General features: G+C 34.9%; 1 protein-coding gene across 10 annotated transcripts in view; it reads left to right on the forward strand.

Annotated features, from left to right (window-relative positions):
* The window catches only part of LOC150084011 (serine/threonine-protein kinase MARK1), a 343,303-nt gene that overhangs the window by 207,246 nt on the left and 109,611 nt on the right, over positions 1-26,446 (forward strand). For 8 of the 10 annotated variants that reach the window (XM_090375845.1, XM_090375847.1, XM_090375850.1 and 5 more), the window contains exons 14-16: positions 9,577-9,597; positions 16,436-16,548; positions 24,156-24,321. In XM_090375845.1, the coding sequence (XP_090231971.1) occupies positions 9,577-9,597; positions 16,436-16,548; positions 24,156-24,321 (300 nt within the window). The remainder of the gene's footprint in view (positions 1-9,576; positions 9,598-16,435; positions 16,549-24,155; positions 24,322-26,446) is intronic. The other 2 variants (XM_090375849.1, XM_090375852.1) reach the window with 2 other exon arrangements.

Raw genomic sequence — 26,446 nt, forward strand, 5'->3', positions numbered from 1 at the left:
TGTTTATTTGTTATAGTAATAGAACTTCAAAGTAAATTATCTTTTGGCAGATGTACGAGGGATTTCCAAAAAGTAATGTAACACATTTTTTCTCTTGATGATGTTTAATAATACAAAGTTGAAATTATACACCAAGAAATAAGTGAACATGCAGTACTTCTCCACAAAGTTTTCAGTTTTATTGATGCACTTGTCCCAATGATGGGTCAGTTTATTAATAGCAGTACTGAAGAGGTCCGTGCCCACATGCAGTAACCAACATCGTACTACCTGATGAACTTCCTAATCCATGGTGAAATGCTTTCCTGAAAGGTGCTTTTTCAGAGGGCCAAACAAACGGAAGTCTGAAGGTGCTAAGTCTGGGCTGTAGGAGGAATGTGACAGTTTTCCAACGATTATGGCGCAACCACTCATGAGTGGTATGGGCAGTGTGTGGGGTTGCATTGTTATGCAACCCCACACACTGCAGTGTAACATACCAACTGGGTGGTACTACACCCAGTTGGTATGTTACACTACCCCTGGGGTAGTGGAGAATTAAAAAAGGACCTAGGGAGTAATTGTGCAGTCAGATATATATGAAGTTTTCTGAGCAGTGCAGACAGGCTGCAAGAGTAGCTCATGGTGTATTATCAATGATATACAGGAATTTGCTAGCAGGGATAAGGCGATGATTGTCCCTTTGTATAAGGCACTGGTCGGGCCACACTTTGAGTACTGCATACAGGTCTGGAGGCTTCATTTTAGGAAGGATGTAGAACTGCTGGAACAAGTACAGAGAAGGGAAATGAGACTGGTGAGTGGAACAAAGGGTAGCTGTTACCAAGAAAGGCTTAAGTCTTGCAGATTGCAGAGTCTTGATACTAGGCACTTTCAATGTGATGTAATTGAAGTGTATAAGGCATTGAATAGTTTGAGCAAGCTCAATGCTGATGGGATTCTTCCTCTTGTTCAGATTACTCACCTGAGGGGATATAAATTCAAATTGAGGAAAGACAATTGTAGAATTGGTCTTGGTTAGCATCCAGAGTATTATGAAAAACTGTTGTAGACATTTTTAAATCAGTGGACTGTGTGAAGAATGTCAACAGTGTGCTTAATGATTTCAAAACTTAAGCAGTAACATGATTGTGAAGGGTCACTTTGAATATTTTCCATACAGTCCTGGGGTATTGAGTGAAGTAAAGGGTGAAAGGTTTCAACAAGGTGTCAAGACTGAAAAGAAAATTCATTTGTGGTGGTGGAGGGAGAAACTCTGAACTAATAACTAAAATATTAATCTAGTGAAATGACTATGTACATGACCATTTGTTCTTAAAAACTATTGTGTGTGTGTGTGTGTGTGAGTGAGTGATGGAAAATATTGTATTGGGGCCGGGGGGGGGGGATCAATTATGGATTTGAAATCATTCAAAAATTGAGTGTGCATTAAATTTTTTACTGTTTTCATGTGCAAGTATATGTTATATATAATTGTCTCTATGGACGTTACAAAGGTGATTTAAAAAGTAATGAAACATAGTTCATTTATGGCCATTAAAAATTATTTTTATTTCATTTCAACAAATCAAACATCTAATAACATTAATTTTTTTTTTTACACTTTTAAAATGTCCATGTGTTGCACAAGTAGTTTATAGTCTCCTTTCAAGTAGCAGTATGATGAAGCAGCAGTCAGTATTTGTTTTTAAAATCTGGAGCAGTAAAACCTTTAGAAATTTATGGAAGCAGCAACGTGATGAAGAATGTATTGCCAAAATAAAAGTTTACAAATGAGTATAAAAATTTACTAAAGCAAACAGAAGTGATTATGCTCTTGAGTAAAGAAATGTTATTGTGACTACATTTATCCTGTAAAATTATTGGCATCATTGCAATTGAATTTTAAATTAAATCTTGAATCTTAGAATATCTCCATTATAACTGCAGTCTAGCTTCTTTGGATTGTTTGGACACTCAAGAAAGGGCATCAGTTTTTGACGATAGCTCAGAGGTGGAATCAGGTTTTTTTTTTTTTTTTTTTTTTGCTGACTGTTGTTGAATCTTTTGGTGGTTTCTGTTAAGGTCTTGGAGAGGAGGTTTTCTGGGTATTTATTTTTTGATAAACAATTTCCTGATGCAATTTAATTCTTCTTAGAGAATGAAGTCTATACAGATATTGAGGGTTCTAGGGAAAGATCAAAGTACACTAACTTTTGTTGGGTGACAAGACCTGAAGATAACATAATACTTATGTTTTTTGATTTTCTATAGACAGATCTTTGTATGAAATATAGTTTCTGGTTAGTATAATATGTATGAATGGAATTCCAATGTTATTTTCTACCTCCATTTTAGATTTGCATCTATGGAAGCTGCTAAGTTTTTGGAATAAAAGACGTTTAGGCCATGGTTCCATATAATGCCTATATCGTTCAGTAGCACCTTCAGAGTTCTGGTTTTAGGGGCTTGTTCCAGGATATGGGATTCCAGATTGCCCTTGAAGATTTCTGCAGGTAGCAGGGGAAAGAAAGTTGCCATGCTGTTTCCTGGCCTCTGCATATAAGAGTCCTGGAGTTTGAGGTGGGACCTTTCCTTTGGAGAGGTTAAATGAAATATATAGTAAATCACCAATGGATAGGAGTGTGAGAAAACAAGTTATTTGTCTTTATGTGTAAATTTTGGTCTAGAATTTCCTTGACGAGCTTCATTCAGAGGATATGAAACAATCCCCTTTTTGGTCAAACATTGCTGTGACATCCTGGATATTTTCCTTATTTTTGGGTTGTTCTTTTTACAATTCTTTATTTTATTTTCTTGCATTCTAATAAAGGTTTAAACTTATATTTGACTTTGTTTTTCACTGTTGAAGGTTGTCTTTGGTATTAGGCTATATAGTGCAAGGAAGCCTAAGATTTTTTCTGCACAAGCAAAAAAAAAAAAAAAAAAAAAACACAACATTTTATTTCTTCAAAAGATGCCGATCACCTCAACCTTTGAATTCTTCCAAGTCTCAAGTACCCATGTAGGTAACTTACAGTGATGAAATATTTATTTGTTCTGTCTTTATTTGTTTTGTCCTTTAAGTATCAGGGACATGTACTAAAACTGCCCAAGTTGGTGTAAGTATTCTTGTTGTTAAAAGGGTTTAATGAAACAGAAGTTACTCAACTGTTTTCAAGAATAAAATGCAGGAGGTGGTAAAAGAAAGCACTCTACATCTACCTTTGCCTAGGTATGCCTTGTACATACCCATATCTTGTAACAATTTCTAAAATTACTGCAGAAGGTGATGACTTCTTGTTGTCCTGGATTTGCCATGTGGCTGAGAATATGATGAATGATCATAGTTAGCACAATATCAATTATAACAGTTCACTTAACATTGCTCCCAATACCAATGACTGATTGCTATATGAGAATTCAGAAATGTCACCACTTCATTTGGCAATTGTGACTTGTTTTAGTACAAGAGTGTAATTTTTTATTTTAGTGACCAATAAATTAATATAATTTATCACTTATGAAAAGGTTTCTTCAACTTATCAGATTTAACAAAAAAAAAATAATAAATAAAAAAAAAATAATAAAAATCTATAAATGGTTTAATTTATTATTCTATTCATTTCGGTAATTAAAGGCTTAACTAGATGCTTAGTACTATATGTGATAGAGTTGCATATACCTTTCTACTTTTATGCAAATTAATGCTGAGCAGTAGTTCATTACACTAATAAATTGTAATTCACATTACTCTTATTTTGTGGTAAGAGCTTTATCTTTACCATATCAGTGAAATCAACATGAATATTAAGTAAAGCACTTTGCTGGAATTAAAAATGAAAAAGGTGGCAATCATGTACAATATGAAAGATGTGAATCCTCCAGATATCATAAAGGTCTCAATATTTTTGAGCATGTGCATTAAAAATAAGATTTGTTTGAATTCCAATGCCTACGTGAATCAAGCAGACTATCAATTAATTATTAAATAAAGCTATGAAATTTTTAAACTTTTAATACAGCTAACTTTTTAATTAGTTTATTTCACATGGAATTTTTTTTTTGTGCAATTTAAAATGTTAGTACAGTGAATACTCGTTATTCATGATTTTGACTGTTTCTTATCCTTTTGTACAGTGACATTTGGCATTCAAATTGCGAGCAAATGCATATTTACCAGTAAGCATTCAAAAAGCAAGTTGCTATTGGTTATAAAACATTATGTATAATTAACTCATTATTAAACAATAATTATTTTGTATTACGTACATGCATTATATAAATTCAAATATACTGTACTGTATGTGTTATCATTAACTGATTTTGTAAAAAATTATAGCTGACTTCAGTTTTATTTATGGCTGTTTTTTTTGCCATTTACGGGTGGTTGCACATCTAGTATGAGCACCCCCATGTTCTTGTACTCTAAATAACTCTGTTCATCTAGCTGTAATTTATACTTTTCAATAAAGGTATAAATTATAGCTTTTTTATTATTAAAAATTTAAGAACTCTCCTTTGAAATCGGTGAAAATCCTGCTCTTTTACAATTACTCAGGTTATAACTTTGTTTTTATAATAACTTTACCTAGTGCATCCCCCTTCTCCAAAGCAATGTACTTAGAGCTTACAATACCAAAATACCGGGATCCTGGTCATTTTTTTCCAGTATTCAAATCCCGATATTGATACAAAAATACCGATTTTTCAATACTAATTTAAAAAATAATTATCCATGATTTATTCATATAAAGGTTATAAAATCAACAACAATAAATCATTAATACTGCTAAATTTGCAAATGAGGGATTGTTATACACAGTACAAATGCAACGGAAACCTGGAAATGTCATGAAACTGTAAGACATAAAATCTTACAAATATATTTCTCTTAGTAAGTATAGTGTGTGTGTGGAAGTAAAGCACTTAAGGAATAATGAAAACATCATCACAGAAATATTTCCATTAGTGGCAGTAGGCCTTGTAGTGCAATTAAGGAATATGGTGAACAATGGTATGGCAGGTGCGGAAGGGTTAAAATTAAAAGCTTCTGAACAGTAGTTTAATCCCTCGATTACACCACTACTTGGGATGCGACACTTAGTGCATTTTGGCAATGGGTGTCAGTATGGAGCAGATCAAAGGTATCTCAAAGATGACCTTGAGATAAAAGATGAAAGTGTTTCATTGTGTGGGAAAAATATTCTGTTTTTCCTGCCAAAGAAAAAAGCATGAGTTTAAAAAATAACACTGTGATTGGGTCAATTTTAAATTAGATAGGGGGAGATATGTAAATGTGTATCAGTAGGGGTTTGGAACCCCTCTGAGGTTTTCAATAAGCTTGCGTATAAAAAAGTAGTACAATGGGTGATTGTAACTTGCAATCAGTTCAATAAATAAATAAATGAGAAGGAAATAAATAAGGTGCTCGCACCAAAAGAGGGGTTTTTAGTTGTTGTTGTTGTTGTTGTTCGGAGGGGTTGCAGACTTCCAGTGGTAGTTCTGGATTCAGTTCGGGTCCAGTTCTGGGAGTGTCCAGCTATATAGTGAAGGGTTCCGCCGGGCATGTTCCTGTGCTAGAAGCTAATCTGGAAGTCGAATAACAAGCCAGTCAGATAGTGCCCTGGCTTCTATTACTGCTGTGGTAATTTCCTTCAGTATTAACAGAGAACTGTTCTCGAAATCCCGAAATAAGACTGTACTGGAAGAGCTATACAGCAGAGATGCAGAGTTCAACTAAGAAGAGAGAGACATTACTGCACTCTGTGGAAGGAACCTGCACAAAGGAATTCAAATGTGAAAGAGAAGGAAGGAAGGTAAGTTCTTTGAACTGTGTTGTTTTGGAAATGGTACTTAAAGTGGGAGATTATTATAGAGTAAAGTTGAAGAAACATGAGAAATAAGGAAATGTTTAGTATTGAGTTGGTTTATTGGTTGAAGTTGCAAAGAAAATTCATATTGCTAAATTAAGAGAGATTACGTAGAATTGTTAGCATTAAGTTAGCGACTTATGGATTGCTGTTGTGAAGAGAATTGATATTGGTGATTAAGAGAAATATGAGGAAGTGATTAAGATTAAATTAGTTTAGTGTTTGAAACTGCAGAGAGAGTTGAGATTGTTAATTCTTTTTTTTTTTTTTTATGAGAACCCCAAACACGAGAGGTATTATAACCTATAGTACTTAGTACCGTGCTTGGGTTGGAGGTTGAGAAGACGAAAGAAGATATTTGTTGATATTGGACTTGAACTTCTGTAGATTGTAATTTTCAGGAAATACGTATGAAGGAAGGTTGTTCCAGAAAACGGCAGTTGAATGAATAAATGAGGAAGATGAAAAGTTGGTTCTGTGGGTTTGAAGTTGGACAGTAAATGGATGTTGGCTGGTGGCGGCACGTGTTCGGACTGTTTTGAAAGAGAGAGTGGGAATTATAGAAGCCAATTCAGAAGAACAGTGCCCATGGAAGTATCTGTAGAAGAGGCATGCAGCAGAAACAGTACGTCTATGAGAAAGCAAGTGGAGAGACTCTGTTACAGGTGAATCATTAATTAACATAACTGCCCTCTTCTGAATGGAATCAAGAAGCCTGAGAGAGGGTTTGGGGGCACCACCCCAGATGTGGGAACAATATTCCATGGCAGGGCGGATTTGCAATTTATACAGAGTGAGCAGCTGTTTGGGAGAAAAGTAACACCGAGAGCGAAAGAGAAAACCAAGTTTTTTAGATGCAGAGGAAGCAATATTTGTAATGTGCTTGTGCCAAGAGAGATTAGAAGTCAGGGTAATCCCCAAAAGAGATATATCATTTTGCCTAGAAATCGGAGTGTCACTAAAGATAAGCATAGGAGCAGAAGAATCCTTTTTGCGAGATATAAGACAATATTGAGTTTTAGAAGGGTTGAAATCAACTAAGTTGTCTTTGACCCACTGGAGAATTACCTGAAGATCGGCATTTAAGGAATTGGCAGCAGATTTTCGAGAACTTGAAGCTGATTGAGCTGGACAAGGTTTCTCAAAATGGAAAGTTGAATGCAATGTGCTATCATCGGCAAAACTATGGATAGGATTTCCAGTCAATGGAAGAAGGTCATTGATATACAAGAGGAAAAGAGTGGGGGAAAGAACTGAACCTTGGGGGACACCGGCATTAGTGGAGAAGTTAGAAGACAGAGCCATCTACCAACACCCTCAGTGAGCGATCAGAGAGAAAACTGGATAACCAATTACTAAAAACAGTTGGCAAACCATAAGATGGAAGCTTGTTTAGAAGGCCTTTATGCCAAACACGATCAAAAGCCTTTGAGATGTCAAGAGCAACTACTTGTGTTTCACCGAACCTTTCCATTGAATTAGTCCATAAATGGGTAACATAAGCCAGAATATCACCAGTGGATTGACACTGACGGAATCCATACTGGCGATCATTGATCAGACGGAAGGTTTCTAAGTAGTTTAAGAGTTGGCGGTTAATTGATTTCTCCATTACTTTAGAAAGAGTAGAAGTAATTGCAATGGGACGATAATTGGATGGGAGGGATTTGTCACCCTTTTTAGGAACTGGCTGGATATGAGCAAATTTCCAAGCAGAAGGAAAAACACCTTTGGAATAAGAAAGTGAAAAAAGGCGGCAAAGAATAGGAGTAAGTTCAGGAGCACAGGTTTTGAGAACAAGTGGAGAAATACCATCAGGACCTGGAGCTTTCTTAGCATCAAGATTTATCAAAATCCTTCTGATATCCTTTTGACGGAAGACCACAGGAGGCATTGAATGGAGCGTGTTAGGAATGGTGGGAGGTGTTTTACCAAGATCATAAATACATGAGCTCGAAGAAAAATGGGATGCTAGCAGGTCAGCTTTATCCTTGGCTGAAGTGACAACAGAACCATCTGGTTTGGACAGAGGTGGGAGCAGAGATGGGCAAAAGTTGCGGCCAATAGCTTTGGCAAGAGACCAGAATGCTCGGCTACCATTAGAGCAAGAAGCAAGTTTTCTACTCTTAGCCTGTTCAAACTCTAGTTTGGACTGATTAATAACTGCTTTACAATTGTTGCGAGCTTTGGTGTAGGCAGAAAATGAAACTGAAGAATTAGAAACAAGCCAATTACGATATGCAACATTCTTCTCTTGGACAGCCTTAGCACATTTATTGGAAAACCAAGGTTTAGATAAAGGACGAGATTTTAAAGTGGAGTGTGGGATAAAGGATTCCATTCCTGCAAGAATAATTTCACTGACACGATCTGAGCAAACGTTGACATCAGGAAATAAAATTCAAGAAATTTTATGGAAATGATATCTTGTATTAACAGATTAAATGAGAAAAATTATTAGATTAGATGTAAATGAACCAGTTATGTATTGTAAGTAGATTTGTATGATAAATGACTTTTGTTTTATATTTGTGTCATTGCTCTTGAGAACCTGACAGCTCACATATAATATATATACGATATACAATATATATATATACTCGTGTGGTGGGGGGGGATATCCCTCAGCTCCTGGAAATTCTCATTTTTTAATGCAGTCAGATAGCTTGTGGGGCTTAGTGCTTGAGGGGAGCTGCTATATGAAAATCATAATAATGGCCATCACTGGCGGCGATACTAAGGTATGAGATTTGGTTTCCTCACCGAGCTTAACTGTCAGTCCCTTTCTTTCATTAATACGGACCATGAAAAGTTAAAAAGGAAATAAGATTTTTTGAAGATGAGGGAATAAGAGAGGGGGGGGGGTTAAACTGCAACTCATCTACGACTATCTCAGTACAAAGCACCAATCAGCACAGAATCCAAAAGGACGTTTTCTGCCACTAATTAAATATATACCAAAATTAGATCCAGTTTAAACGATAAGACTACACTATTGAGTTTCTTAATAGCTCACTTTATTTGGACAGGTAGCGTGGATGCTTATTTTTTTGTTTTTAGAATAACTGTATGTTTAATAATTTTTGCTAGAATATTTATTATTGTAATAAAAGTTTGATTTTAAACGTGAATTCGAGTAATTACTTGTTTATTCCTTACTTTACTACACCTAATTGTCATCAAAATTTATTGCGAAAAATGTTTTTTTTTTTTTTTTGGAATACTGGTATTAAGATTTTGACTGGTATTGTGAGCCCTAAATATACTGTATTATTATTTGTGGATAAGTACAAACAAGACATGTTCAATGAACAGAACCCCCACCCCTTTTTTATTCCTATTGGTTCAAGGTATTGATATATTTGTATTTGGAATTATCTTGGTTTCGCCTAATATATAGCTACCGTGAATATTGAGGAATTGCTGTGTTTGGAGTTATTTAAGTTTTATACAGTATTAAATTAATTTTAAAGTAACAAGTTTAAACATTTAACTAATTCCGTTCTGAGTGTACGGAATGTTATGTAATGTAATTATTATACTTTTAAATTTAAATACTGTCTGAAATCTATAAATGCTACAGCATATTGATAGAACATCATAACTACAAATATAGGAGAAGTTAAAATGTTTGGGAAAGGTATAATAAGCTGCAATATCTTCAATATCTTGATGGAAAAGTACTGAAAATTTTCATTTCTTTTTCTTTCAATTGGATTTCAAGTAAGGAGCACAAAGTTTACCAGTAAGTACAAAGATGGTAAATATTTTTATTATTTAGTGACTGCCATTGAATGCCCTTTTTTTTTTTTTTTTTTTTAAGTGCTACAGGGTTGATTTTTTTCTTGTGCATCAAAGTAGCTGTTTATTTAAAAAAATCTGTAGTGCCATAGAGAAGATGAGAACATTGCAGCTTGCAAGGAGGTATATGAACTTCTACCCTTGTAAATAATTGTGTTTTTATTAATGAAAGTTTAGAGGGGAAAAATATTCATATTTTTTTCCCTCCTTATCATTGAGATACTAAATAGCATTTTCTGAAAAATGCATATGGATAAAAGAGTTGATGTGGGAATTTATAGGTACACGAATATGTCTCACTTTTGTATGTATGTATGTAGTCGACCGGGCTAGCTGGGTGGGTAAAGTGCCTGTCTGGCAACCCAAAGGTTGCGGGTTCGAATCCCACCTCGGGCTTGGATCAAAGTACTGCAAAAACCTTGGGAGGTGCATTATGGCCACAGAAGCCAATGCGCCAACAACTACCAAAAAAAAAAAAAAAAAAAAACTTTTGTATGTCCAATGTTGATGTTTTAAATAGCATGTTAACATTTAGAACAGTCTCATATTCAAAGCTCAATACTTTGTTTTTTTCCCTTTCTTTTTCTTGTTATTGTTAATTGAAAAATAAAATATGGTATCTTTCTTGTGTGTGAATGTTTAGGGGGGTGTTATATTTCTGTATAATTTGAGTAGATTTCTAATGACATCTAAGGTAGTAACTGAAAAAATTGTGTACAGAATATACTTCATAAACTTCATTCTATTCATTAAAAAAAGAGGGGGGGGAAAAAGACATTTACTTTTAACATATATATTTATTGGGATTCTGAACAAGTAAAAGTATTAAAAGCAAATGTTTTTGTAATGGACAGAATTGAGGTATAATCTATTCTTTATATACATTTGCCATTATTTCTGTGCTTAGGGGGCAGGAGATTTTTTTTTTGTGTGCTATCAGATCAATTTGAACCATGTTGATTTGTACAAATACAGAAATGTATGTGCAAATCATTGTAATGACAGTGGCTCTAATTTCTATTCATTTAAAATAGTTTGGCACAAATAGCACAATTTGTACCTTTTTATATTCATGAGCAATGAGGCATATAATTTTTCAGTCATTAACAATAAGAAAACATGAACAGATAAAGAGCTTGAATATTAGACTTCTGTTGTGTATACTGACATGCAATCCACTACACAAAAAAAGCTAGCCTTTCAAAAATTGAGAAACCATACATCTTATATACTCATTTGAGTAAATAAGATGTATGGTTGGTTCCCTTTGTTATTCAGGAAAACTGCTGAATATTTGAACCTAGAAAAAATCAATTTTTCCCTAAGCTTTTATTCAGCAAAGCTTGCCAAATTCTAAGGATGGCAGATCATATATGGTTTCCTTGCAGTTATAAAAAAAAAAGGTGTCAGCTCAGTAGAAGTTATACTGTTTTCCCTATTGCTTTGCATTTGACATTTATACTTTCATAAATGACAAAATAAGAATGTTGTTTGCCCAGATTTTTGTATTATACTTGTTTTGGAACATTCCTAATTTAAAATGCCTAATTGTTAAAGGAAATCTTAATAGTCAGTGTTACTTATTATTAAAACGCTGATATCAAAAACGTTTATTATTAACATATATGTTATGCAAATAGTCATAGGATTATTAGATGAAATCATAAGAGCTAATGTTATTTTTGAGTCATTTCTGAAAGCAGTCATTAACATGAATAAATGAGAATTTTTATTCTAAAATAAACTTGTGCATTTAACTTGTAATCTGAATTTATAATAATATAAAATGAATTTCATATGAAATTTTTATATCGACAGGGTCTGGTTGTCTTCACTAAAATTAGCTCTCAGAATATTCCTTTTTTTATTTTTTTTTTAACCATCGTTATTCATCACATTGTCTATACATCACTTTGTCATAGCGGCGCCTCCGTAGCCAGGTGGGAAGGAGCAGCAGTACGTAGCATGCGCTTCTTGATTAGACCGGGGTTTGAGCCTGTCACCACCAAATACGGAGGATGCGGAAAGGTCAGGGAATGACCACTGCATACCCCGGGAGCAATATGGCCTTAGTTGCTAATGCTCCTAAAAACCAAATAACAAACAAACGATTGTTTTTGTAGTTGAAGATGAGTTTTGCCTGGGCTGCCCTTCTCTATCAGCCAGTGTTCAAAATACTAGTTCATAAAATTTTATGAAACAGCAATTGTGATTACTCTGTGGGTGTGAATAAACAAATACTTACCTTTGCACAGTAATGTGCTAAGATAGATGGTCTGTTCATCCTACAGATTTTAGGATAGACAAATCACTATTTTACTCTAGGTGGACAAGACACCACACAAGATACAAACTTTTGGTATTTGTTTCCTTAAAAGTGATCTTTCCCTGCATTGATCACTACAGCCAGTGATACTAAAGGCTGCTGAAGCTACTCTAGGAAGCAATTTCTGGAATGTTCATCATCACCTCTATCAGTGCAGTTTGAATGGCCATGTAGTAATGATATTTAAATTTTAATAGATTTTTATGATATTTAAATTGCTCTTTTGAGCTGCAAAAAAAGGGGGGGATGGAAATATAGATAAATAGCTGCTGAGAAAGAAAAGAAAAAAGGGAAACATGGGAGTAGGTAGTATAGTCACTAAAAAGGTGTGTGTGGGGGGGGGGGATTTTAAACACTATATAGAAATAAATAAATACTTATGTACAAAATTATATTGTTGCATATTGCAAATCCTGGCGTCTCCTCAAGTATCAACCACCAGAACTGCACAAAAAAAATAACAATATAGTCTTCTGTTTCTAACATAAAGTAGTACGTGCCATGAGAAAGTAAAATTAATAAATAGAATTAAGGGAAAGAGAGGAGGGAAAGTTTTTTTTTTTTTTTTTTTAAGAAACATCCAAAGTATAAATATATGTGAAAATAAGGGTATAAGGGAGGATATATAGAAAGCCGGCATGTAATTATGGTTGACATGACAGAGGAACAAAACCAAAATATATTAAAAGAAAAAATATATATACAGGGTGGTTCACTACCAGTGCGACAAACTTGCAGGAGGTGTAGGGGAGACAAAGACGAATTGGAATCACATAGCATTGCAGGGTCCGAAATGCCTTTGTCATGCGGTAGAGGATGTTGAACGGGAGGTCGCGTGAACAGCGATCCTGCTGGAAGTTAGCATTTGCGAACCTTTTCCGTTGAAGAGACCAAGTAGCAAAAGTCCTCCAGAATGGATAATCTGCAGGCTCCAATGATTGGACGCAGATGGTATGAACTTACTTGGTTTGTTGACAGTGGATTGGGAAATACCCAATCGTTAGTCTATTGCTCGAGTACTCGTACTCTGATTGCCTTCTGCAAGACGTAGGACATTCTCCTCATTGTCTGGCATCATTGTAGTAAACAGCCAGTGATGGGAATAATAACAGTAAGTAGCAGATGTACACATCACTGAGACAAAGGCAAATGAAAAATAAAGAAAAATTATGTAGAACATGGTAGACAGAATGTATAAATAAGACAATGAAATGGATAATTAAAACTAAAGAAAATATGGACTGAATGGCTATAGAAGCAAACTTACCTAATTAGGTAAGTTACTTGCTTAGTTTCTTTCATATTAGGTAAGTTCATTTCTATTGTCATGTAAATTGGGAATAGTATAATGTTATTATTATACTTGCATAACTCTTGGTTTAGTGTAGTATTTTTAATTTAAATTTAAACTAAAAATCATGCCTAAGACTAGAACAACAAAACAAAGAGCTCATTAGTGGAACTTATATATGCTTGTTTCTCTTGTTTGCCCTCCATGTAAAGTTGTAGCTATCTTTGTGCTGAAATACTGTTTGTAATTAAAAGATTGTGGTTTAGAAAAAATTCTAGTAGCCATTTACCATTTTTAGTTTTATATTTCTCTCCATTTCTTAAAATAACAATAGAAATTTCATCACCAAACTGTCCTTAAATTTTGCCCACATAACTTTAGTAGATATTGCTCCTCAACCAATTTAAACTTTCTTCCAAACTAATTCTAGATGCTATTGCTATACCTTCCTTATACTGTATCTTATTTCTAGAATAAGTTTATAATTATTGTTTAGCTGCACTCTATGCATCCTTTTGATTTCTGTGATACGTGTTCTGATATTATATCAATTGCTCTTCTGCTGATTCCTCTTCTAACAATGATAGAATAAGATTTTTATTCTCACGAGAATGATTTCACTGCTTCCATCAGATAAAGTGCGGCAGTTAGCAATTTAAACACTATTCTCCAACCAGAGAAAAGAGGGATTGAAATTATATAGATTGTTTTGTTTAGTATTTTTATAATTCCATTCCAAAAACAAGAAACTAGGGATGAATCTGAATAAAGGGCCACATAAAAGAAGTGATCAACCCTAATTTGTGGTCTATGGTACTCTAAGGAAAGTTAATACCTATAGCATATTTCAGAGTTATTGGCAAGGAGCAGATCAAACATATTAGATTAAGTTGGGATTATCTGATATTTTAATAGGCAGGTGAGCAGTTGATTAGATCTTTGGTGGTAGAAAATGTTTTGACATCCATGGCAGCTATAAGAATAGTTGGAAAAGGAAAGCCAGTTGCTGTTATGAATGTTGAAGTCAGCAGTGTTTTGTTATTGGGAAGTGAAAAGAAATTGAGGTTTAAGGAAAGAAAGTGAAAAAAATTCATTTTTGTATTTGGTGTTTTATCAAGTGTTGACATTTTTTTGGCAATATCCTAAATTAATTTAAACTGCAGAATTATGTTAAAGCTATTTGTAAAATTTCTCATTAATTAAAATCAAACCTGTATTTTCAGATGTGAAGGATATTACTTTCTTAGAAAACTATATATGGTTGAAAGTAGTGACAATTAAATAAAAACTGGGTGATCGCTTATATATAAATTACTTATAAAGTTCTGCAACATTTGAAAACTCAAAATCTCAGTGACTTGACATTAGGATTTCAGGAATGTGACAGTGCCATACTGTTATCTACTTACTACCTTTGCATCTGACAATTAGTCTGAGAAGTCCCAAGCCATCTTTTCTTAGCATTATTAGTGATATGAATTATTTTGTAGCTAGAGTAATGTGATGATCACATATGATATTCATTTCTAATAGGTCATATAATGTCATTTTTCAAAATTTAATCCAGTAGTAGTCCCACAGTTCACCATCCACACTTAAATTTAAATATTAAAATATCTATTAAAATTATAATGTCAATTTTAATATGCCTGCACTGTGATCTTTCATTTCCATCTGCATCATTGATTATTTTTAAATAGAGCCATAAAAAATCAGAGGAATCCATGTTAGTTGTGCAAAATTGTACTGTGTATCCACTGGTGTATGATTTTCCTGGAGAGTTTTATCTTTGATTTCTCTCAATCTGTTTGCTTTGTTTTGTAAGTTGGGAAGTGATTTTTTTTTTTTGGTTAAGATTGCTCTTACTAAAGATATTATTTGTTCTTGTTATCCAGTATATTGCCAGAATAAAGAATAGAATTATAAAGGGCACCAATTTAAACTGTTTAAAATGGTGCACTAAAATTAAAATGGTCCAAAAATATTGAGTGTTGCATGTAATTCCACAACACATCTACTTGTGTGACTATTTGCTACGCTACTGTTTTTCATCATTGACTCATATTTTCACTTGTGCTTGCAAGCACATCTACAAATATGCATACAGGCATACATATTAGGTCCTGTGGAAACATCTGTAATTTTTTATGAGCATGCAACAACCAGTGCAAGGTACATTTAGTGTACCAAATCAGAATCTCTTCACAGACAATGTCTGAAGTCCCATGATTTTGGAACTGCTGATTTAAAGAGCAATATGTTTGTCTTACATGTTTAGCTTATTGTCTAACTATTGCTTTAGATGAATAACCCTATATTTCATAATCATTAAGTGCTACCTTAATGATTATTAAGATAGCACTTAATGATTATGATTTATTATTATTCTCACAAAATTTCATATGGCATTGCCTTTATTCCTGAAATTCCTATTAACTTAATTGACAGATTTGTAATGTTTGATTATTGTAGAACTTCACAATGATCCTATTATGATTCATAATACTTATGGAAATTTATCATATAATTCGTAATGTAGTAACTATTCATATTTCAAAACAAAATTTTCATTCAGTTGATGGAATTTTTGTTGATAGTTGAGGCCATTCTTTGTATGAAGATGAGCAAAGGCAATCAACATTTCTTGTGTTGTTATTGCAATTGATTAACAACTTACAAAAATCACAGGCATTCCTTAAAAAGTTACTTTGGTGTTTAAAGATCTTTATCACGTAGCACTGATTTATTTTAGTAGAAAACTATGTAGAGGTTTTAAGGCAGTCTGGAAAACTAGCTTAATTTGTTTATTGCATGATTTTTACTGTCAATCTTGTGTAAATTGTTTTGCGCACTTTTTTTTTTCTTGCTACTTTACATTAAAATGGGAAATGCTTTTTTTTCCCCCCTTTTTCTTTCTTTTTTTTTTTTTTTTTTTTTTTTTAAGTCAAAATGTATGCACACTATTAATTTGTGCTGACACCAGAACGGAATAAGTTGATGCTTATTTTATGAATATGGCAACCCTATAATGGATAATTATTCCATTGATCTTCTGCATGTGTTTTTTTTTTTTTTTTAAGTAAAAATGCTCATTTACAGTTAGTATTAAATAGTAAGCTTGTACGTTATAACAAACTTTTATTTAATCTTCAATATAATTTTTAGAAATTCTTATGTCGATGGGCTATAGTCGAGAAGAAATTGAAGAGTCGCTCAGGAACAAAAAATATGATGACATAATGGCAAATTATTTGCTACTAGGGAAAAGGCCAACTGAGGTGAGCCACCTTTCTTTTTTTTTTTTAATTGCTTTTTATAAATTAATTTTATGCTAATTTTTTGATATAAACATTGCTTTGGTTTTCTTTAAGGCATTTTTAGCAGTTGTTTTTGTTTCATGTTGTGTAATAATATTTGGGTTTAAGGTTTATGTATGATATGTACACAAGAAAGAATTTGGAGCTTAAGAAACACAATGTTAATATTTGATTTAAAGGGTATAAACTTAAAACAAATACTCCCCCCCTTCCCCCAACAGTCGATTGATTTTGTCCACAGGCCAGAGAAGAAAATTAGCCATATGACCTACCTCTCCTCGCTGACATTCAATGTAGCTTACAGCAAAGAGGAACCAGTTGATCCTTGAGAATTCCTCAGCATATAACCCAACCTGTTACATGACCCACCTGCCCTCTCTGAAATTGTGCAGCTTGTAGCAAAGAGGAAACAGTTGATCCTAGGGAATTCCTCAGCATGTGATTGATTTTGTCCACAGACCAGAGAAGAAAATTAGCCACATGACCTACCTCTCCTCGCTGACATTCAATGTAGCTTACAGCAAAGAGGAACCAGTTGATCCTTGGGAATTCCTCAGCATGTGACCTCCACCAACCTCTCCTGGGATTGTGTCATCTTTGTCTTGTAATTCTCTTTAGCTTCTTTGTCCAGGAGATTCCAAAAAAAGGAGCTATAGTGTTCAGAAACACTTGGAGTAGTGGTTCCCAAACTACTGAGATCTACAGATCCCTTCAAAAATGATAAAAAGTTTGATAAAACCCCCTATATACACTGAGTGATCACTGAATTATGACTCAGTACAGCAGCTATCTGATGTGGCATTGATTCAACAAGATGTCGGAAGCTTTTCGGAGGTATGGCCAACAAAGCTGTGTGTAATGCGGCCAGCAATGCAGGTATGGAGGTGATTGGGGTATTCACATGCCTGATATCCCTTTCCATAGTGTCCCACAAGTGTTCTATGGGATTGATATCGGCGGAGTTCGGAGGCTAATCGATATGCTGGAAGTCAGAACTGTGTTCCTCAAACCATTCCTGCACAACAAATTTGTTTGTTTGTTATTTGGTTTTTAGGAGCATTAGCAACTAAGGCCATATTGCTCCGGGGATATGCGGTGGTCATTCCCTGACCTTTCCACATCCTCCGTATTTGGTGGGCACGGGGTCGAACCCCGGTCTAATCAAGAAGTGTGTGCTACGCATTGTTGCTCCTGCCCACTTGGCTACGGAGGTGCCCTGCACAACAAGTGCCCGATGGCTCGGTGCATTGTCATCTTGGAAGACACCATAGCCATTTGGGAAAAAGTGTAACATAGCGAAGTGTACACAATCAGCAAGCAGTTGACAATAGCAGAGACCACTGATACGTTGTTCCACATGCACCAGGAGTCCAAGTTCCTGCCAGTGAAACATGCCCCACACCATACAGCCACCTCCAACTGCACTTTTGATACCATGCATGATGGATGAAGAGCCTCATGTTGTTGATGCCAAATCTGTACACGACCATCCACGGTGTGGAGTAAATAATGTGACTCATCTGACCAGCACGCCTTCTTTCATTCTTCTAATGTCCAACTTGTGTGCCACATGGTCGTGCCAGATATTGTTCCAGGTTGGCCTACGTTCTATTCGGTAATCAACTCTTCAACAGTGCTTCGCCTGTATGAGTCATCGTACCCAGCGCTCACCTCTAACATCAACCTTTTGCCCGCCTTTGCAATTTTGCCATCAGGTCGTCGTTTGACCATTTTGACACCAGTCCTGGTACACTTTAACTACGGCCGTTTCTCCAACACCCCACCAGTTTAACCGTTATGGAAATCAAGGCACCAGCTCATTGAGCACCCACAATCTGTCCTTTATTGAAGTCCAATAAATCCTTCATTTTACCCATCATTCCTGGAATTTTACTACCTACTGAACCACTGACACCTAAGTAGGTAGACTAACTGCATTCTCTTGTACTTTTCAATCTAGGTGGTGCAGCATGGCGCATTATCCTGCTGAAAGAAGGCATCACCAGAGGGGTAGTTATAATTCAGTGATAACTCAGTGTGTGCGTGCGTGCGTGTGTGCGTATATACACCAACCAGCCAAAACATTATGACCACCTACCTAATATGATGTTGGACCTCCACGTGCAGCCAAAACAGCTCATACTCTGCGAGGCATGGATGCATCAAGATTTTTAAATGTGTCTTGTGGTATCTGTCACCAACACTTAACCAACAGATCTTTTGGCTCCTGTAAGGTCCATGGTTGAGATGCCACAGATCGGAGTTGCTGTACCAACGCAAACCACAGATGCTTGATGGGATTGATGTCTGGGGAATTTGGATGCCAGGGCAATACCTGGGGAATTTGGATGCCAGGGCAATACCTGGAAGTCTTTCTCATGTTCCGTGAACCAGTCTCGAACAATCCGGGTGGTGTGGCATGGCGCATTAACCTGCTGAAAGACGGCATCACCAGAGGTGAAGACCATTACCATGAAAGGGTGTATCTGGTCAGCAGTGATGTTTAGGTAGGAAGTAGACATCAGAGTGCCTGGCACATGGATGTCTGGACCCGGGCGCCTCCGTAGCCAGGTGGGAAGGAGCAGCAGTGCGTAGCACATGCTTCTTGATTAGACCGGGGTTCGAGCCCCGTCACCACCAAATACGGAGTATGCGGAAAGGTCAAGGAATGACCACCGCATATCCCGGAGCAATATGGCCTTAGTTGCTAATGCTCCTAAAAACCAAATAACAAATAACAAAGTCTGGACCCAGTTTATTCCAGCAGAACATCACCAAAAGCATGACACCACTGCCACGGGCTTTTTTTTTTTTTCATCCCACGTACATCCAGGCTCCATCACTTCCCCAGGTAAATGACATACACGTACCAGGCCGTGCACATGGTGCAACAGGAAACGTGATTTATAGGACCAGACGACCTTCTTCCAATCAATCAAGGTCCAATTTCGATGCTCGTCTGCCCATTGTAGGCACTGTCCCCTGTGATTAATGCTCACAACTCCAGCTGGAGTGTGAATATTAAAATCACCAAGGAAAATTACCTCACTGTTAGGAAAGTTGGACTGGAGAAAGTCAAGCTGAAAAGAGAGGAAGTCAAAGAGCTCCAAGTGATTATTGGAGTTGGGAGAACAGTAGAGACAACAGATGAATTTGACACAATGAGGTAGAGAGATTTTAAGCCAGAGAAGACCGAACAGAGGGGATTCCATATTACCAAGTCTCTGATAGGGATTATCAGAGCGGACATATGCCAAATACCACCATTGTGGCGAAAGGAATCATACACTGAATAATTTGGGCAACTGAGATGAGCAGTAGTTGAATCAATCAATAACTGAGATTCTGTCAGAAAAAGTACATGGTGTTTGGCAGACTGCAAGTGGAAATGGACATCGTTGAGATTAAATTGAGACCACGTATATTTGTGAAATGAACTAGGAAGTGTTTGGGAGGTTTAGATCTTTTCACAGATAGGCTTACTCTGTTAGTTTGACAATTCATGGTGTATTCAATGGTAAGAAAAAGTGAGGGGGGGGGAATGCTGTATGAAGTACTGACATTTTTGGATGTGGCGTACACATGGTAAGAATATACCCAGATCCTTGACGTAACGTGGCCTTGACAATGTCCCCCACATACACACTACTCGGACTCCCCCCCAGTCACTATCTGGCAGAGTAAAGGTAGCAAGATTATACACTAGCTGATCCGGAAGCCTCCTAAAGAGTTACCAATAGGTTCGGTCCGGTGTGCCTGCGAACACAGTTTTAGAGCTGTACCCTTGAAATGTAAGGAAGATTGGATCTTGCCATGATGTTCATCATAACCTCAAAAGTAATCAGTAATACTGCGGAAGAAATGGGAAAGAGTTGACCAGAACTTAGCTCTGGAGACTAAACATGGGTTCCACCACTTCTAGCCTCCAATAAGCAAAGTGGTGGTATTGCACCAGTTGATGAGAGTCATCTACCACCTAGTATTGCCTGGTAACACAGAGGGGCTATATTCCTCCATGTGGTGTGGGCGGCACACCTCGACCCCTGCTTGCGTTGATTCACACCTGGGTGGTCCTCCACAGTGTGCTTGTGCATTGAGGTTATACCCAGGATTACGAACAGTCCCACCATAGTGAAGGTGGAAGCAGAGGATTTGGCTATCACAGACCGTCCGGACTTTGCCAAAATTAGGTCTACTTGACTTAAATGTGACCCCAATATCAGTTCCATCAGCGTTTTTAGACTCCCAGGTAGCAAATACAGAGAAATTACATTGATAACTACAGAAATTACAGTGATAACTACAGAAATTATAGTGATAACTACAGAAATTATAGTGATAACAGAGAAATATTGATTATATGACAAAAAGGAAGATTACTATTGAATAATAGTAATAATAAGATTATTATTGAATAATTAGAATACGAATATACTCATTAGGATACACAGGAATATAATAATATCATGTGTTTAGAGTTATACCAAAAAAGATATTAAGCACTGCAGTTCTTATTAAAAAAAAGAGGAATACCTACCAACTTCAATAGATTTTACTTAAATAACATACTTAGCAGTAATAAAATAGAAAATCCTATTCATATGCAGAATATTGCCTAAACAAGAGCCGCAAACATTAAGGTAGTGCCATTTTATGTAAATTAAATATTCCAGCTGTTGCTGAATGTGGCATACTTTCCTTTAGCATGGTTAGAGAAACCACTCTCCAGGGCAAGTAACTCAGTATTGGCTTGGTAGCTAAGTCATTTAAGTAATTAATGAGATGTATATAGTATGTGTCTTTGTGTGTGGTCTGTGTGCCATATCTAATATTGAAAAATAACTAATATAACTGCCTGTGCCAATCCTGCTTAACTTTGACTAACTTAATCTAGATTATTACTATGGGATTCCTCTGATAAGTAACTTTATTTCAAGTTCTATTTTCTAAATCCCTTTCTCAAAATTGCATATAGTTAAGTCTGTTAGTGAACCAGTATGAACCAATATCTTCATTTAAAGACACAACACAGTTTCATTTTAAAAATATATTTTTCTCAACTTTTCTTTACCTAAGAGTTTGCTTCCAAGAGCCTATGACTATATTAATAGGTAACTTTTTTTATGTGACAAGAAAAGAAGTGGCGTAAAGCTCTCTAACCTCCATTACCATTATTAATGCATTATAGGTATTGTATATGAGTTAGCTGACTTGGCATTGCAACTTGATGCCTTTGAACGATGAGTTGATTGAATCCTATTTTTCTGAAAAAGCTTTATACTGATGTTGCAAAGAAAATATGATAAATTGCTTACAGTCGTCTCCATTATTTCATCAATATACATCAAGCGTTCTGTGGTACTTTAAATATAGTAATTATTAGCATTAAACTTAATTCTGATTCCTGGCCTTCCTTATCTCACAAGTATATTTTTAATTGGTGAAATACCTTAACATGGCCACTGCTTCTTGAATAAAAATATGTTGTTTTGGATTTTAATCCACTTGGGGGGAAAACCATCTTACTTTTGGAACTTTTTCTTTCAGTTTGACAGAAGAAAAACTGGATATTTTTGTCAAGAAACCTTCCAAGTTTGCAGATGATACAAAGGTTTTTCAGGATTGTTAATGACAGTATGGAGGCTGATTAATTCAGTAATAGTGAGAAGAAAGTTCAAAAATGTTTCTGCCATTTCCAATCCAAATTGACTTAATCTCAGGTCAAAACTACCATTGGAAAATAGAACAGTAAAGTGTTAACTTTATGGAACTAAAATTCATTCATTTTACAACAGAACTTCACTGATTCAACACTAATACTGATTGTTCACTCAAATTATATATGAGTGAACAATCAGTACTAAATTTCCAGTAATTTCTTTTTAACTCTCTGGATACCACCACCACCACTAGTGCCGTGCTTAAGCAAATGTTACGTAAATGTTGTTCACTTTTAAATGCATGAATGTATCAGATGGGCAACAGTGTGCTTCAGACCGCTGAAAAATTGTTTGATAAAGTAGAGTGCAAGTTAATAATTACTATGAAGTTAAATTAAGAAATAATTAGCCTGTATCTTCCTTGTCTTTTTGAAGTTGATGAACAGTTCATATATGAGTTCTTTCTCTGATGTTAAGCAGCAGGCACAAAGATAATTAATATCATAGATTGAAAGGTTTTACGTAAAAAAAAAAAAAAAAAAGTTATTAAATCTTACTAATGAGTCAGTCCATGTATGCATGCGCACACTTTTTCTTTTATTAAGTAATTAATAAGCTGTATAGTATTTTATTATTACAACTATTTATATTTTTCCAGTTTTATCAAATTGGCGAATTTTTACAGTCTGTTAGAAAATCACCTTGGCTACTTCAGCCAGAAGGCAACAGTAACAAAGCAGTTCATTTGTTTTTTAGTTTTCTCTCCACTTGAATGACTAGAATGTGTATTTTCTGATTAAATTAGTGTTGAATGTTAGCTGACAAGTCGAAGTTATATACATTAGATATTTAACCTAAAAATTGAATTATAAGTAACAAAATGTATAATGCAAATTGAATAGTTTTGTGATTAGAACAGACTTATGTTAATTAAGCTTAATAGGCTAAAAGAAATAAATAGTAATATAATGTAGATGCCACAGTTGCTTGTGCATTTTACCAAGAAAATTGATAGTTGTAATTTGGCATATGGGTAAATGTAAAAAACAACTATTGAAACATATTGTATATATGGACCATCTCAGAATATATTACTGAAATAGTGAAATGGTGTGGCATCCTGAAGGGATACCATATCCCATATATCAGCCCAGTTACCTGTAATAATAATAATTATAAGAATTAATCTATGCTAGAGAATAAATTAATAGAGAATATATAAGATAGTGTGGTATTTTTTTAAAAATTAACCTTACAGGCCTGCATGTTATCTATACATTATAATTTATTTTAATAACAATTAACCTTATTGACTGAAATATTACAATTTTAAAACATAGCCATTTCCTGATCAACATAACTACAGTGTTCAGTGCCATTGCTTGTGCAGATGGGAAATTATGCCCCTGGACAACCTGAGTACATATCTTTAATTGTATACTTTTTACTTTTGCTTGCACAAAATATCTCAACATTCTGAGTTATTCCTGATATAGATATTCCTGATCTCATCCCAGAGATCAGGAATATCTATTTTTGTTCTAATTTCATATCTGATTTCCCCTTCTGTTAGCATAAATTGCTATACAAATGCCTTTGACCACAGCACATAACATTTAGACAAAAACAGATAAAGAAAAGTGTATGTGTATGTGTATATGTTGTGGATGTGTATATTTTAAGAATTTGTTTCAAATTTACTCTTTTTTTTTTTTTTTTTTTTTTTTTTTAAATTCTGTCTGCAAATTCATTGATAAATTTTTTCCTCTCTTCACATAACATAATAATCTAGTTGTATTTTAAAATGAATAAACATCGCTTTAATCAAGTAATCATTTTCCGTTTGCAGCTGTCTTAATGCATACGGTTGCCTTTGTTTTTTTAACACCCTTTTCTTTTTTATTATAGAATGAAGGTTGTGATTCACGGTCTAGCTCAAGCTTATCATTACGAGCCTTAAGGCCAAGTATAGAAGGTCCAAGTACTGCTCAGTCTCCAGCTCATATAAAGGTCCAACGAAGTGCATCTGCTACAACAAAACCTAGAAGATTTAGTCATGGAGGTGAGGGTGCTGGTAAGTTTTATACTACCAGTATTTTTTTATATCTTAATCGTAATTTAAATTATAGTAATGTAAATTGTTGGTCATTGCTCTTTCATAACAAAGATTGTGAAAGAGCAAGGACAGTGAAGTATTATGCATGTTTCTTTTGCAAGGAAAATGACTTAGTTTGTGCACCATAATCTCAGTAATATCATAAATCCTTGGCTATTTAAGATATAAGAATGGCACATTTGGTTAAATAGTTTCTAAAGTTAATGTGGTATCAAATAACTTAAAGGAGATACTTGATACCATATTTAATGATGGAAGTCAAGTATATTTGTTATTCTTTGTAAAAATGCAAAGCCTTTACATTATTATCAAATACTAAACATTTTTATATTGATAGTGACAGTTGTGGGCTCTGCCCCAATTGATATGGAAATTGATAGGATTCTATAGAAAACCCAGAAATGTGTCCATTTGCATAAAAATGCTTAGTAATTTGGTATGATAGGTGTAAAGCTATTTATACCTTTACAACATATACACTTACTTTCAATATTAAATGTGGTGTCAAGTGTTAATTTTAGTAATGGCTTATTCATTTGCCTTTTCAGATTAATTTTGGAATATCTGATTTCTCCCTGCAAAGCAGTACATTTATGTTGAATATACCGTGTAGTACACTTGTCACAGGAAGTTGATTTGTTATAATACTATTTTCTGAGCATCAGTACTATGTGTAAATTAAAGTTGGAGGAGGATTATTGCTTTTATGTAATATCACTATTGTGGGTGCCAATTTTTTCTGAGACATTCTTAAAATTTCTGATGTTTCAAATTACAGATATTCCTTTTTACTTTAGCAATATTTATGTTATTTTTATCTTGTGTAATAGTATAGTGGCTATGTCATCTTCTCATTCAGAAAGATCTCAGTTTGGTTCTCCATCACCAGAGTTATTTATTCCTGTTAATGATGTCAGAAACTGTTAAAGTTTTAAAGTACCAGCAGCAGTAATTGACAGAGATGCAAGCTTTTCTCTTCCTGGCAACTTGGGTTTTTTAATGGCCAAACAAAGAAGCTGACATACAATTTATTGGCATGATGTCCTGAAGCTTCACACTTATGGGAAACAACTGAATCTACTTTAAGCTTTTCTGTATGGTACCCCCCCTTTTATATACATTTGTTTACATTAGTTATATTTTGTTTTGTGTTTTTTACTCTCCTCTCTTCACCACCAGAATGTGTAAATGTGAATATTGTGTTGGTGGGTAATTAGGTTTTGTCATATGCTTTACCTAGAAATTGTGTTGGGATGAGAAGGGTTGGGGAGCATTATAAATCTAAAAAAAAAAAAAAAAATTGGATTTATATGATTTTATTTTTTCCTTCATTGATGACTGACTAACAATTCATGCAATAATACCAAGGTGAGTGGCAGTGAAACAGAGTTCATGTTCTCCTGTCCCATTTAGAGCTCTAAAATGAAGAAAATCAAATTTGTGTTTTGGGTCACTTCTAATTTGGCCTTGTTTTCATTTAGTCTCTTACAGGCTGGTCGTAATTAAGGTTCCTCTGTAGATCTAAGACTGGATGGGTTATATTCAAACGTGGAATTTTAGACATATTAGTTTTTGAACCTTTTCTCCCTGAAAATATTCTAAAACTTGTCATCAGAAGAATGGTGGCAATGCAAGTGCATGCATTTTCCATATTATTGAGCAGATTTACAGCAATAAAAATTCATTGCTGCATGCATTTGAAAGTATTATTACTGATGATATATGGTTTCCAACAGCAAAAATGACTGTATATTTTAGAATGAAAGACTTCTGTGTGAAATTCTAAAACTCTTTAGCATAATAGAGCCTTGCGTCAGAAAGAAGACCAGATTTGAGGTTTCAGCATCTCAGTGCCAGAGCAGACAAAAGACAAAAATACATTATTTTTGATGTATTAAGGGACACCCACCATACCAAATGAAATGGCTCTTGGCCACAGTAGTGCTTGGGTTGTAGCACATCTTTTAGTATTGTTGAATGCATCTGCACAAAGAACTAAAAATATTTCATCATTGCCTGTATAAGACTCATCATTCACATTAGCATCATAGTTGATGATCTGATAGCTTGACTGACATTTGCA

This window comes from Mastigoproctus giganteus, chromosome 6, assembly GCF_048544385.1.
Source record: "Mastigoproctus giganteus isolate SK-2022 chromosome 6, ASM4854438v1, whole genome shotgun sequence".
NCBI lineage: Eukaryota > Metazoa > Arthropoda > Arachnida > Uropygi > Thelyphonidae > Mastigoproctus > Mastigoproctus giganteus.